At 31.5% G+C, this 16068-nt stretch overlaps 2 protein-coding genes across 4 annotated transcripts in view; one reads left to right on the top strand and one right to left on the bottom strand.

Annotated features, from left to right (window-relative positions):
• The window catches only part of LOC114337816 (relaxin receptor 2), an 800386-nt gene that overhangs the window by 503570 nt on the left and 280748 nt on the right, over positions 1-16068 (top strand). The gene's annotated exons all lie outside the window — the stretch shown is intronic.
• Positions 1-16068, bottom strand: part of LOC114337818 (uncharacterized) — a 55859-nt gene that overhangs the window by 14278 nt on the left and 25513 nt on the right. Inside the window, exon 3 of the mRNA XM_028288353.1 lies at positions 638-763. Within this exon, the coding sequence (XP_028144154.1) occupies positions 638-763 (126 nt within the window). The remainder of the gene's footprint in view (positions 1-637; positions 764-16068) is intronic.

Raw genomic sequence — 16068 nt, 5'->3', positions numbered from 1 at the left:
TTCCTCCCGAGAATGAAGTTTACTGCCCGACGCATAGCGGAGGGCAGTAATCATTCAAGGGAGGAAAAGGCACTTTACTCCCATGTTATACATATGGTTTTTCCACCTTCCTCAAATATCAAGTCATTTTTTCATTTTTACTTAATTTATTTATGTACCTAACTAACCAACAAAATTTATTAGAACTAAAACTAACAAGTAGGTACAATATAACTGTCAACTGTCAAATATAAGTCAAATTATTAATGTAAACATTGTTAAATCAGAATAACAATTTACAGTTTTTTACCATTTTGCAAAATACAGAGTGTTTTTAAATAAACGTTAAAATGTATAGATATTTACGTAATAGAAAATAGATATTGTACAGGGCGTCAATAAGTTATATTTCATGAATGAAGTATCATGATGTCACTTTTACTTTTCCTCCCTAGGGAGGAAAAATATTTTCCTCCCTAGGGAGGAAAAGTACAACTTTGCTCCCTACAATCAGGTCCGGAAAAGTATACTTTCGGTAGAGGTAGGTGGAAAAATCATTTAATTGTCATCTAAAAAACTTTAATAGCTCGCAGGTATGTTGATTTGCTTCTATAACATGTACTTAAACTCCAGAGAGGTGCAATAGAAGAAAACTTACTTTGATATTCGATATAGGATTCGGTACATTGTGTTGAACACCTTTCAACTTCATCGTTACTTAGCACTAGCGCACATCCGGTGGTTGCTCCACCGATACAGGTATAGCAGTTAAACTGTGCATGACCTAAAAATTATATTAGTTTATTAAGATCCAAGAAATAATTATGAAGACATTTACAAAATCTGCACTATTGTTAACGATCACAAAAAATTGTTAAGATCTATGTTATGGTTTAAAAAATAATTTGGTATATATTGTAGACGGGAACTACTCAATTTTTAAACAAAACAGTATTAAATATGCCCGGTAATACGACATTCCAAATTTAATTACAAATATGTACTACCGGTATGTATGGTACACAGGGCTTCTTTATCCATTAGGCAATATAGGTAGTTGCCTAGCCTAAGGCGGCAAATTATGAGAGGGCTTCAAAAATACTGTACAAAAAATATTTGTATAATATAACAATTAAAATCGAATAACATTTAAGTACATCGTACATCCAGCAATGATATATAAGTGTTCATTCATTTATAGAAAACAAATTGCATTTTCTAAACACTATTAATTCAAAAAGGAAAGAAGTCGTAACGTAAATTTAGGGATTATTGGGCCATCGGCAGCACACTTTTCTATAATTTAAACTGATCCGTTTGGGTTATTCGTGGTTGAATATTTGCCATTTTCATTGAAAAATGTCGCCTTTCCGGACAGTTTTTTGCGAATACCTTAAAAATTATCCATCTAACGAAAAAACTATATAAAACATTTTTCTAGATTAAGAAAAATCAAAGAGATTCGTTCCTTCATAAGTCTTCTAGTGATAACATAAAAAGAGATACGGTAGGTGAAAAGAAATTTTTTTTGTGCTTGCTCAAATGGGTGTGTTAACTTAATAACAGAGAAATGGTCGATTTTGAGGGTATAATGCTATCAATATCTTTTGGAAGTACTGCCTGAAAAGACCTTTAAAACGACCGCACTGTTAAATCAAACTAAGCGAGATATGGTGCAACAAAAAAGGATGACTAATTTATTTTAAGATAAAATTCGAAGTATGTATATTTTAACCCCTCATCCACCAGATTTAAATGCATCGTTTTGCTTCTACAATACCTTTTACTATAGTGTTATTTCTATGTTCAACAAGTTGGACGGGTTTAAAATGTATGGTTTTTGAAAAAAATAAGATCAAATTATAGAGAGCATTTTTAAATTTTTTTAAATCTTCCTTTTTCTCCATGTAACTCGAAAATGATAATGAGATACAGTAATGAAAGAAAAATAAAATTGTTATCTGAAAGAAAACCTACATTTTTGTAAGGTATTTTTTTACGTATCGCTTATCACTTTCGAATTACATAGAGAAAAAGGAAGTAGTCCTGTCGCCAGGGGGGGTACAAGTGCCTCCTGTATTCAGATGGACTTACCCAAGTTTTTTTATGTATTTTGACCTGTAGAATACGAATTTTTTGGGTAACAGTTGATCCGGATGTCGATAAGACTGTTATAAACCAAGAAGTTGAGGAATCACATAACACCGATTTCTCGCAAAACAAAACATTTTTTTGTATTTTTTGGGCCATTCTAACCAAAAAATGTTCCTACAAATTTTTTCGTAGGATGCATAGTTTTCGAGATAAACGCGGTTGAACTTTCAAAAAATCGAAAAATTGCAATTTTTGAACCCGAATAACTTTTGATTAAAAAATAAAATAGCAATTCTGCTTACCGCATTTGAAAGTTCAAGTCAAATTATATCGGTTTTAATTATTTGTATTGCTAAAAATGTATCATTTTATTGTTAAAAAAAAGCTATAAACACCTAGTGCTTGAGTGATGTTTTCAATGATTTCTCATTTAAAATCGAACGAGTAGGTAGAAGAGGTAAAAGTACAAGCGGGGCTATTTCTACGTAGCATGCATTAAAACGCATATACATATTAGGCACGGGAAACACTATGTGTTTATAGCTTTTTTTAACAATCAAAAAATAAATTTTTAGCAATGCAAATATTCAAAACAGATATAATTTGACTCAAACTTTTAAAGGCGGTAAGCAGAATTGCTATTTTATTTTTTATTCAAAGGTTATTCGGGTTCAAAAATTGCAATTTTTCGATTTTTTGAAAGTTCAACCGCGTTTATCTCGAAAACTATGCATCCTCCGAAAAAACTTGTAGGAACATTTTTTGGTTAGAATGAACCAAAAAATACAAGAAAATGTTTTGTTGTGCGAGAAATCGTTGTTATGTAATTCCTCAACTTCTTTGTTTATAACAATCTTATCGACATCCGGATCAACTGTTACCCAAAAAATTCGTGTTCTACGGGCCAAAATACATAAAAAAACTTGGGTAAGTCCATCTGAATTAAGAAGGCCGTTGTACCCCCCCTGGCGACAGGACTAAAGATTTTTAAGAAAATTTAAAAATGCGCTCTATAATTTGATCTTATTCTTTTCAAGAACCATTCATTTTAAACCCGTCCAACTTTTTGAATATAGAAATAAAACTATAGTAGAAGGTATTCTAGAAGAAAAACGATGCATTTAATTTCTGGTGGATGAGGGGTTAATAGTAGATTATACCACGAGTCAATAATAATGGCTATTATTCCCGAGGAATATTTACGAACCGAGCCGCGTTAGCGGCGAGGGAGTAACATTCCGAGGGAATGAGAGCCATTATTGCGAGTAGTATACTCTACTTTATCTACGACAAATTAATTAATTTAAGATTTTTAATGAACAACTTTATTTGTTAAAAACATTAAAATTAGTAATAGTACAATTAATAAACTGAATTGGTTGAGAATCATCATTAACTTTAGTAGAGTTTTTAATTATATTATATTATACGTTTTATTGTAAATGGATTTCGATGTTTCAGGTATTAAGGTAGATGCTGTTGCTGTAGCTAGTTCTACAATTTCTGGTGGTGTACAATTAAAAGATTCTTCATTTTCGTCCATCTCAACACAAACTGTCAAATATACTATTCGTTTAACAGTGACACTTTTTGAGGTTGATTATTTTGTTTCCGTGGTGAATTTTGTGATTGTTGTGCCAGAGGGATTAATAGCTATTAATCCCGCATTATTAATCCCTAAAGGATTATTATATGGCATTATATTGCAAACACCACAAGTATAATACATATATTATGTATCAGTCGTAGATAAATATACTTCTCATTTTTCCTTAAAATACATTAGTCATAAGTTTTTTTGCACCATATCTCGCTTAGTTTGAATGTAACTGGCATTTAAGAGTTTTCGTTTTAAAGGTCTTTTCAAGCACTACAAAAGTTATTTGATACCCCTAAAATCGACAATTTCTCTGTTATTTTAAGTTGAATACACCGATTTGAGCATGCACCAAAAAAAATCTTTTTTCACCTACCATCTCTTTTTTTTTATTAAAACTAGAAGATTTATGAGAAAATGAATCTCTCTGATTTTTCATAAACTACAAAAATGTTTTATATGGTTTTTTTCGTTAGATGCACAATTTTTATTGTATTCACAAAAAAAGAGTCTCCGAAAAGTGTCATTTTTCAAAGAAAATGGCAAATTTTTAACCACGAATAACTCAAAAAGTATCGAGTTTTCAAAAAAATTTATAAAATACTTATTGCTTAGAATTAAGTTCTCTGGCCACTTCCGGTGTTAGGTTGATAAAAAAAATTCCACCCCCGCGAACGGGTGAGAACCACCCCTAAGTTAAAAGCGTCATAGGATAGAGCGTAGAATTTGTTTCTTGAGCTATTCCCTACTTACAGTGAAAATATCAAGTAAATTGATGCAGTAGGATGGAATTCGGAGCCAAATACCCTCACTGGCTGCACTAATAGATACCTACATCATTCATACATGAATGCATTCACTTTAAGGTTCATTTGGATACCACAATAAAATCACCACTAACCAATAATTGACATATCTAAATATTTAAAGAAGAGTGGATTAAAAGATATTTTCCCTAATTTTTTTATGGCTTTGCGCATTTATTTGTGCCTTCCAGTTGCCAACCAACGTGTTCGCTGAAAGGTCATTTTCAAAAATGTCAAGCATTTAAAATAGTCATTAAAATAATTTCCGATCAAGTATGATGCAAGAACGTCTTAACAATTTGTCAATTTTGTTCATAGAAAGGGACGTAACAAAGACGATAAATTATGACATTATAGATCATTTTTCCAAAGAAAAATCAAGAATGAAATCTGATGTGATCGAACTGAAATGACAATTAATTTTTATGTATTCTTATTTAAATAAAAAAATCAGCTTGCAATTTTTTTTCTCAAAAAGGCTACTAGAGAATTGCCTAGGGCGTCAATTGACCTAAACGCGGCCCTAATGGTTCATTCTACTTGTCCGCACCATATAACTCCAAAAATGATCCCACCTAGCTGTCCTCCCTTTTGCATTTTTATTCTACACAGCTAAATTAATCAACTGTGCAAGCTGCGAACGTATTCTAGATGACGAGGATCACCCAAAAATTTTGCATATTTATTCCTGTCCGCAAACTTACATACTTATTCGGCATACATACTTGTCCGCATACTTATTCCCAAATTTTGGTGCACTATCTCGATCACAAGCGTCACAAAAAAACCTCGAATTTCATCCCTTATAATTTGCATATTCACCCCTATCCGCCACCCCTTTGTCCACTACGGAGCTGTCCGCCCCTGAAGATTTTGCTTAGTTTCGTCATTGCCTACTTATTCCCAAATTTTGGTACACTATGGCTATCACGGGCATCACAAAAAAACCGTGACTTTCAATCCTTATAATTTTCATATTCACTCCTGGTCGCCACCCCTATGTCCTGGAGATTTTGTTTAGCTCCGTCATGAACTACTTATTCTCAAATTTTGGTGCACTATCTCTATTACGAGCGTCACAAAAAACCGTGACTTTCACCCCTTATAATTTGCATATTCACCCCTGTCCGCCTCCCCTTTGAGCCCCACGGAGCTGTCCGCCCCTTTAAATTTTGCTTAGTTACGTCATGACCTACTTATTTCCAAATTTTGGTGCACTATCTCGATCACTAGCGTCACAAAAAAATAAAAACCCCGACTTTTACCTCTCATAACTACCCTCGTTCCCCGCTAAGGTATCCGCTCGTCTCGGAAAGTCATGTACACAAATAATCCAACATATATCCCCGTATAGTTTATCCATATTCCCGATCACGAACTAAATCCGCCTCCATCTCTACGACTATAATCGACTATTAAATTTTATTTGACTAATAACTATTCACCGATTTATTTGTTGTTGGTGAAACCGGCCCTTAGTTATGTACATAATACACATAAACCGTATGAGGTCAAATCACGCACTAACCCCAGCATACAAACACAGCATAGGTATCAGTGATAACCCATATTGCGCCTGTGGTGGAATGGGAGATCTACAGCACCTCATCTTGGAGTGTGGACAGTACAGACAAAATATTAAAGTGATGTATGAAAAGTTAATTGATCTAAATTGTCCTTTACCTGTCAATTTAAACGAAATTCTTTTTCCAAAAAACAAGCAGACGTTAAAATGTCTTTACGAATATGTAACGTCCTGTAAATTTAAATTTTAAATAGGCTTAGATAATAAAATTAGAAATTGTAAAAATATCACACAAAATTGAAAAATGTATCCATTAATATATTATAACACCCTGTAAATTTAGATAATAAGTAGGCTTAGATATTAACTTAAAATTGTTATTGTAATACCATACAAAAAAAAACAAATAGTCTGGCTAATTGGCTATGCCAAAGCCATTAATAAAAAAAAAACATTATTCCAGAATGTATTCCAGCCTACTTAATTTGCCGCTTACTCTTATCCAGAAACAATTTCACAAAGAATTCCACCCCGCAATCTTAAAATAACATGAAGTAAAGTCAAAACCTTGTTCGAATGGGATTCGGCAGTAAAGAAATAGAACTTTGGCTTTCTCTATCGACCCCCCTTTTACTTTAATCCCTCTTTCGGGATGATATAAGTGGGTTAACCAGAAAATAAAGGGAACAGGGGACGTGAGGTATTATGCCGGGATATAAATCGGAACATCCTTACTGTTTATTGGCAAGAGATGTTTGCTGAAAAAAATTTATGGATTAATATAGCAAAATCCTCATTTGATTTGTTTTACTGTAATTGACCTATATAAGTATTGCAAGAGTTCTCTAATAGTGGAGTCAATGAAGGTGGATATGAGTTATTACCTCAGATTTCGTTGAACCTCCATCGATTTTCATAAAAATTGGTGAGTGGCTAAAGGATACCTCAAGAAATAAAGGTGACATAGTGCCAACTTGCGCTTTTTGCATTTTAGGGGTGAAATACACCCCTTTTTAAAAAATTATTTTTTAGATTTCTGAAAGTGCAGTCACTGTAAGTTTTCACTTCGTATTTCGTTGAACCTTCATCGATTTTCATGAAAATCGGTAAATAGTTAGAGGATACCTCAAGCAATAAAAGTTATATAGCATTAACTTGCGCTTTTGCATTTTAAGGGTGCAATACACCCCTACTTTTTAAATTGTAAAAAATGCAGATTTCCGCATTATGGCGCAAGTAATCTCGTTTAATTAAGAAAAATAAATATTTTTTTACATTTATGTGCATGAATTACATTTTTTTTAATTTTTCAAACCTTATCGTAACCAAAAATCCGAAAATTAAAAAGTCGAAAATCACGAAAACCTTATTCTTTTATATTTCTGAAAGTGTAGTCACTGAATGTTTTCACCCACGATTTCTTTGAACCTTCATCGATTTTCATGAAAATTGTTGATTAGTTAGAGGATACCTCAAAAAACAAAAGTGATATGGCACCAAGTTGCGCTTTCTGCATTTTAGGGGTGAAATCCACCTTTTTTTTTTAATGATAAAAATGCAGATTTCAGCATTCTGGCTCAAGCAATCTCGTTTAATTAAGTAAAATAAATATTTTTTTTATATTTATGTACATGATTTATAATTTTTATTAATTTTTCAAACCTTATAGCAACCAAAAATCAGAAAATTAGCAAATCGACAATCACACAAAAAATTATTCTTTTATATTTCCATAAAGGCCGTCACTGAAGGTTTTCACCCCTGATTTCTTTGAACCTCCATTAATTTTCATGAAAATTGGTAAGTAGTTAGATGATACCTCAAGAAACAAAGATGATGTGGTACCAACTTGCGCTTTTATCCTGGGGGTGGATGTTACCCCTTCTCATGGGTGAACACTATTTTATTAAAAATAACCCCATAATTAGATAGAGTAAATTCTAAGCAAACTTTCTTTTATCAAGTTTATAAATTTTTTATTTAAATAATATTTCATAATTTAATAAAATATTATTGGTACAGTAAAACCTGCCAATAACGGCCACTAAAAAAAGAAAACAATTGGCCGTTATAGAAATGTGGCCGCTAATGCTAGGTTTCCTTTTCCACAAATACATAAAATATAATTGAAAATTTATTTATTTTAGTAATTACAGCAAATCCAATTAAATATAATTCTACAAACAAACGGAACATACTAAAACTAAATTCAATTTACTACAATATAAAACAATATCTATACGAAAAAACAACTACAAGAAAAACAGAATTTTTGTTTGTTTTACATTTTTTTAGATAAACGAAACATACTAAAACTAATTTAATATAGGTAATATATAATATAAAACAACACACTATAGCTACTACGAAAAATACGCTTATCACCAAAGTATCGTCGTGCTTTCATGCGATATTCAACAAAACCAACTTGGTACGACCTTTAATTAGATATCGCAAATCACCTTGGCTGATTTTGTCTGCATATATATTATGTTTGAAGAATCCCTTTTTTTTGTGCGACTGGATATAGGACATTTCTCAAGTATGAATTCACATTCATGGTATATCGTTGCTATACAGGGATAATAATCTGTGCAATGTTATGGTACAGGCTACGTTAAATATGAAGTAAATGTGGAAGATATGCACTGGTTATTCATTTCAATTTAATTTGATTGTTTTTTAATCGTTTACAATATTTAAAATAATTAAAGACATAAAGTTAGGGATTTCAAAAATAAATTCAGTTCTCACTGGCAGGGTGGGAAATAATAAAGTGCCATACAATAGCATTTCATTATAATGCTCATTACAGGCATTACAGGCTGCTCCGTTTGAGAAAACTCATACTCTCAAACTTTGAGAAAACACTCATTCAGTTTCGACCAACCCTGTATTAGCTAAAATTAAACGTTTTGCTAGATTAATAATTTTTAACAATAATAGATTATATTAAAAATCACTTGAACATAAATTGATTTTCTGATGTCAAATCACTACAATTATACAGGGGGTGAATATTGCTATGAAATTTGAAAATAAAAACGTAATTATCTTTCAAACTACTTCGTATAACATCACAAAACCTGATATTTTAAGAAATAAAACATAGAGGAGAATCCAAAAATGTAAAAATATACAGGGTGTTCCATTAAACAAAAGATAATTTTGTTTCACCCTGTCAATATGGGTGGCCCTGTATATTTGGAAATGTATTTAAATTCTGATATTATCTATGCCCCAATCTCACCTAAATAAACTTTTTTCGTATCTCCTACAACAAACGACTAATTGGACTTCCCACAACCTGTATACATACAAAATCTCCGCTATAAAATTTTAAAAAAAAAATGTTATTGGTTTTTTTAAAATAACTCAGTTAATTTTTGAAATATGAGATTTGTCCAAAAACCATTACAGAGATAAGTAAAAGGTCAATAACACTGTATTAAACATAATTTTCTAAATCCTTTATTTTTTTTTTAAATACAAGGTGAAAGGGCCCCGTTTACATGGTTCTCGCAGTAAAATTTAGGTTTTAAATGTTTCTATCTCGGTTATTTTTTGTCGTAAAAAAATATTAAAAAGAGAAAATGCTTAAATAAAGTTAAAAATAAAATTTTGTTCTCTACCATTTTTTAAGTATATCGAGTATTTTTGGAGTTATTATCAAAAGAAAATGAAATTCACAAAAATTTGAAAAATTCTAATTTTTTTTAATCCTAATTTTTTTTTTTTTAATATGCATTCTAAACCGGTCAAAATTGTTGAAGTTATTACTCATGTCAAAATAAATAAAGTTTTAAATGGTTTACTATAAATTTTAATTTTTGTGGAAATGACGTATGTTTCATTTTTCATTCTTCCCTAAAAAATCTGAAAGGGTCTTCTTATTTTCATCATAACTTGCTTAATTTTGATGCTATCGACTTCTTATATAGCTTTTTGATAGTTACCTTTAAGTACTTTATTAAAATGTTTAGTATCTATATTTAACAAAGTGCATCGTTTTCCTGTTATTTAAGCTTGAATACTAAGATTTGAGTACTCGCGGAAAAAAATATACATTCAATTGCATATAACTCACTTTGTATATGTAATAAATGATTTTTCGAATAAGGAGCTTATTTATTTTTATATTATCTTCGATTTTGGTAATAACAACTTTTTTAAAGAAACTTATGGTTTTTGAGTTATTTATGAAAAACTGCTTTAAAACATGGATTTTTTTTTTCAGGAAAAATCAAAACTTTTGATCTTTAATAACTCAAAAACTGTTGATTTATTGGAATAACTTTATATAACAAACTTTACTTATAATTTGTCCCTCTATCGATTAGTGGTATTATTTTTAATAAAATAATTTCCACCCTCGAGAAGGGGTGGCATCCCCTCCAGGGTAAAAGCGCAAGTTGGCACCATGTCACCTTTGATTCTTGAGGTATCCTCTACATACTTACCAATTTTCATGAAAATCGATGGAGGTTCAACGAAATCGGAGGTGAAAACCTTCATTGACTCCACTATAAATGTAAATGTAATGTATTGTAATTGAAATATTGTAAACATTATCAATACTTTTTATTTAGGTTAACTCTTTATGAGTTCCAATCAATCGTTTTAGAGAAACTTGAAATTAATACCTGAAAATTTAGAATGAGAAATTTTCAGATCTGCCCAATTAATCTAAATATTAAAATTTTTGTAAAATAATAGTATATTATGCAACGAGTATTTATTGATGGTCATTATGAAGCGAGTATGAGAGATACGAAACGAGCCGTATGCGGCGAGTTTCGTATAGAGTACGAGCTTCATAATGATAATTAAATGCAAGTTGTATACACTATTTTTTCTATGATCATTCACAAAAACCGGCACTGATAAAATTGCAATAGAACGAGGAGTACGACAGGGATGTATTTTATCTCCACTACTATTCAATATTTACTCTGAATGGGTATTTAAGGAAGCTTTAGACGGTTGTGCCAAAGGAGTATTAATAAATGGTGAATGGTTGAATAACATTAGATATGCAGATGACACCATAGTTTTTGCCGATAATCTCAATGATTTACAGATATTAACAAATCGTATAACAGAAGTCAGCAACAGATACGGACTAGCTCTTAACATAAAGAAGACCAAATTTAAATTAGTAAGAAACCAATACTAAACGCTTAACTTACAATCAACCAACAGAATATCGAAAGAGTTGAGCAATATACATATCTGGGTACGAATTGAAATAGCTAATGGGACCACTCAACAGAAATTAAACAGCGAATAATAAGGGCGAAAGCAGCATACGTTAGAATGAGACCCATTTTCAACAGTCGAGATATAGCATTAAAACAAAATACCGTCTGTTTAAATGCTACATATTCTTAGTTCTACTATACGGAATGGAAGCATGGATACTAACTGTTGCATCTATGAATCGGCTCGAGGCTTTCGAAATGTGGTGTTATAGGCGCATCTTACGTATATCCTGGGTTGACCGAATTACCAATGGGGAAGTCCTGCGTAGAATGGGGAAAGAGTGTGAAATTCTCATAACCATCAAAACAAAAAAATTAGAATATCTTGGACATGTAATGAGAAATCAAGAGCGTTACGGCCTTCTGCAACTGATTCTCCAAGGGAAGGTAAATGGTAAAAAGGACCAAGAAGAAGACGCATTTCCTGGCTTCACAATTTACGTAAGTGGTATAACACGACTACCACTGGACTGTTCCGCGCTGCGGTAAACAAAGTCAAGATAGCCAAGATGATCGCCAACATCCGGAACGGATAGGCACTTTAAGAAGAAAGATTCACAAAAAAAAATATATTCAAATTTATTAATTTTGTAACATAAACAAATTAAGTAGTTTGACAGGTTGTTTACATATTGAGAACTGTCAAAGCGTATGTATTTGACTCGCCATTGGTCACTCCGCGTGTACCACCTTTATCGTAAATGCCATATTGCGATTCTATTGGTTAAAAATCTGTATCTTAATGAAAATCTGTATCATAATGAAGTTCATTATGATACAGGTAGTGACATCATAATTGATATATTATAGTATGAGAATAGAAAAACTGTATTTATAATTAAATGAGACAGTTGTTTTATGTGTTTTTTTCTTTTCTCATACTATAATATTATATCAATTATGATGTCACTACCTGTATTATAATGAACTTCATTCTTCATTATGATACAGATTTTCATTCAGATACAGATTTTTAACCAATAGAATCGCGATATGGCATTCGCGATAAAGGTGGTACACGCGCAGTGACCAATGGTGAGTCAAATACATACGCTTTGACAGTTCTCAATATGTAAACAAACCGTCAAACTGACAAAACTACTGAATTTATTTGTGTTACAATTTTTTTTTGTTTTGATTCTGGCCTTGGTTCAGAACCTTTAGCCACGTAACTACATATAAAATTATTATTCGTTCATAAGTATAAAATTGCCCAGTATACCTACACTTAAAAATAAAGAATAATAAAAAATAAAGCTTACAAATAACAATGCCTACTTACTATGTTAATAAATACAACTATATTAATTTTTGTTTTTTTTTTGTTTTTTTTTGTTTTTTTTTTGTTTTTTTTTTGGTTTTTTTTTTGTTTTTTTTTTCACTACGGTAAGAACTAAATCCGATTCATCCTCGCGGAGGTTTAGAACCTCTTAGTGATTTATTTATTAATTTTTTTTTATTTATTTTTTTTATAATACATTTTTTTTTATTATTATTTTTTTTAATCTTTTTTTTTAATATAATTTTTTTTCGAACATACATAGGTTACAAAATAATATAATTAATTACAGGAAATATCTCATTCATACATTACATAATACAAAGGAAATACCTATTCATTCAAACGATTAGTTTTACATTCACACTTTTAATTTAATTTTTTGAAGAAATGTCATAATTAGTTTAAAAATTTTAATGTTATCCTCACTTAATAGTACATTTAAGTCTAGGGGAGTACTTAAACAAAAATTAATAAATTTTTAATTTGTTACAAAACTAATAAATTTGAATATATTTTTGTTGTGAATGATCATAGAAAAAATAGTGTATACAACTTGCATTTAATTATCATTATGAAGCTCTTACTCTATACGAAACTCGCCGCATACGGCTCGTTTCGTAACCCTCATACTCGCTTCATAATGACCATCATTAAAAGCTCGTTGCATAATATACTATTAAAATGTCTACATTAAAGACGATTTTTAATGAAAAAGAACGAGTTACTGTTTTAACACATTAAACGCTAAGTGGGTTGTATTTAACTCACACCCTGTTTGGTCCAGGCATTCTGTGAGTTAAATATAATTCACAATAATATTGAGATTCTGAACATGAAGCCTGAAGGCCAAAACAAAAATTTTCAATTGGGCGGTTAATGTGTTAATGATGAGGAGCTACGGCGATAGAAAATTGATCTTATAGTAAAGTAGCCAACTTGTTCAACGATACTTTCCCAAACCAGTCTCCTATCCATTAAGGCGACAGTGCAAAAAATTATAAAGCGCTTGAGAAAACTTAATAAATAAGGAAAAAAGATGGCATTCGAATAGGTAGACCCTGACCGCTCTTCAGAGGAATGTTGAAAGGTGGGTCAATTCAAGAGCAGTGGCGGCTGGTCCTATGAGGCAGGTGAGGCAGTGCCTCACCAGTCTATCAATCCACTATTTACGTTATTTCTTTATCCCATAATCAATTCATTAAATACAATTTAACTTTTTGAAATTTGTTAAATAACTTTATTTTTATGATACAAAATAAAAATAGATACGGCCCTGGAGAGGCAAGCCTGGGCCAGCCGACATCGGTTCTATGTCTAGCTTACGGTTTCGTAAGGGACTAGACCGACCAGCAACAAAATTCAAACAATTTCGAACGGCGATTTAAATATCCTGCCTGAGGCATGCTTCTCTAGTGTAAAATACGATAAATTAAGCGTATAGGGTCGAACTGCACCGATCTGTATAAAAATTATTGGATGTGTAATTTAGTATGTTAACAATTATAAAATGCAAAAAAGCAAGAGGTGTCCGATCTAATTTTCTTCAAACTATAATGAATAATAATTGTTTAATTATTAAAAAATGACTTTCTATAAATTAAAAAACATTCCGGCCCAGGCAGATATTATTTTAGATTTTTTGGATCATTCTAAACAAAAAACGTCGTTTTTTTAATTTTTCTCTTAAGTTGATCGTTTTAGAGTTAATAATTTAAAACTGAAAAAATATCGAAAGATGACGATTTTCAACGCTCGAAAACAAGAAAAAAATATCATTTTCGAAAATACAAAGTACCTAAATGCAAGTTAAACATTAGTCTATCAGTTCTTGATAAGTATTTTGGAGTTATTTCATTTTAAAGCATTGTTTTTAGTTGTTAATGCAGCCCGATCGCCCGCCTTCCTATAAGGAACCTTCCTCATTAACAATTTAAAAAATACATTTTAGAATAAAACATGGTAAACATTTTTACTGGAACCTGATATATTTGAACTTGAATTTAGGTATTCGATGATTACAAAAATAATATTATTTACTCTTTATTTGGAGCCATGAAAATCGCCATCTTTCGTTCTTTATTCAGTTTTAAACTATTTATAACTTGAAAACGGTCAAACGATCAACAAAATGAGATAGGCACCACTTGTACTTTATAAATATTAACATACCTACTAAATTACATATAATATATGGATATTATCCAATAATTTTTATCCATTAAGCAGATCGGTGCAGTTCGATCTTATATCGGATCCTCTACTATAGCGTTTTTTCACGATAGAGAGAGACTTTTTTCGCGATGATTTAGAACTTTGTATGCCAGTTTTTAGCTGCATAGACACGATTGAGTAATATGGTAAAAATACAGTGGCGTAACTAACGCCAATGCAACCAATGCGGTGCATTGGGGCGCAGGCCTTAGGGGGGCGTAAAAAACTGATATTCTGGAAATATTTTAGCAAAAAAAATATGTTGAAGCAAAACTCCCTGTAGCTTCCCGAAAAAACAAAATGTAAAAAAATATTCGTGGTATTTTATTCCGTTAGCGCAATAACAGACGGGTGACTGTGGCCGGGCACTCTGTGGATCCACAAAAATAGTTTCCGATTATTGACCGTGGGTTCTTATGTGGCGTGGACGTTGCATCACAGACGAGAAACTGTGGCCGGCCACAAATACCCCTAGTTGATGGTATAGAAAATATCTTATATTTCAATAATAACTTCGAAATTTCATGTTTCAGGGTCTCTATTAGTCCCAATTACTGCAGCAGTGGAGCTATGTTTTTATTTTCACGGTGCAAGTAGATGGCGCATAAATCGTTTAATTTTCGAAATTTTTTTATGAAAACTATTTTACATGTACTTCTTTTTATAATAAATTCTAATGAAAATTTTCAAAACAATTAGTACAGTTCTTTTTATTTTAGAAATTAACAAAAAGTAGGTGAATTTCGTAGTTTTACACTAGGATAGCCTCTTAATTTTACTTTCAATTAACTTTTTTAATAATAATGTTTTTTAATAATTAACTTTAAAATTACTGTTATAGTTGTTTGAATAATCTTTCTCTGATTTTGAATTTTGCATATAGTGGTATATTTAAAAATACGGTGCATATATGTATAATAGATTTTCAAAACGAATTGCGCATGTTTCTTGGAATGAATAAAATACCGTAACTGGAATATTCCAAATGAAAGAAGCTTAATAAGAAACCAGGCCGATTCTGTATATTCTGCGGTATACCAGCGGATACAAAGAATTTTAGACCTGTCTCTCTTTTGTGTCACCTTTACAAGGCATTTGAAAGAATGATACTGAACCGGATCGCTGAATATGTGGAGACTAAAATTATTCCAGAACAAGCAGGATTCAGACCCGGAAAGTGCTGCTGCATCAAATTCTTAATCTCACCCAACATATTGAAGATGGTTTTGAATGGAAAGAAATAACAGGAGTAGCGTTCATAGACCCAACTGCAGCCTATGACACAGTTAACCATCAAAGGCTACTCGCAAAAC

Source organism: Diabrotica virgifera, chromosome 2, assembly GCF_917563875.1.
Source record: "Diabrotica virgifera virgifera chromosome 2, PGI_DIABVI_V3a".
Taxonomy (NCBI): Eukaryota; Metazoa; Arthropoda; class Insecta; order Coleoptera; family Chrysomelidae; genus Diabrotica; species Diabrotica virgifera.
Note: the sequence above shows the minus strand (reverse complement) of the source record. Positions and strands in the feature narration are given on the sequence as shown.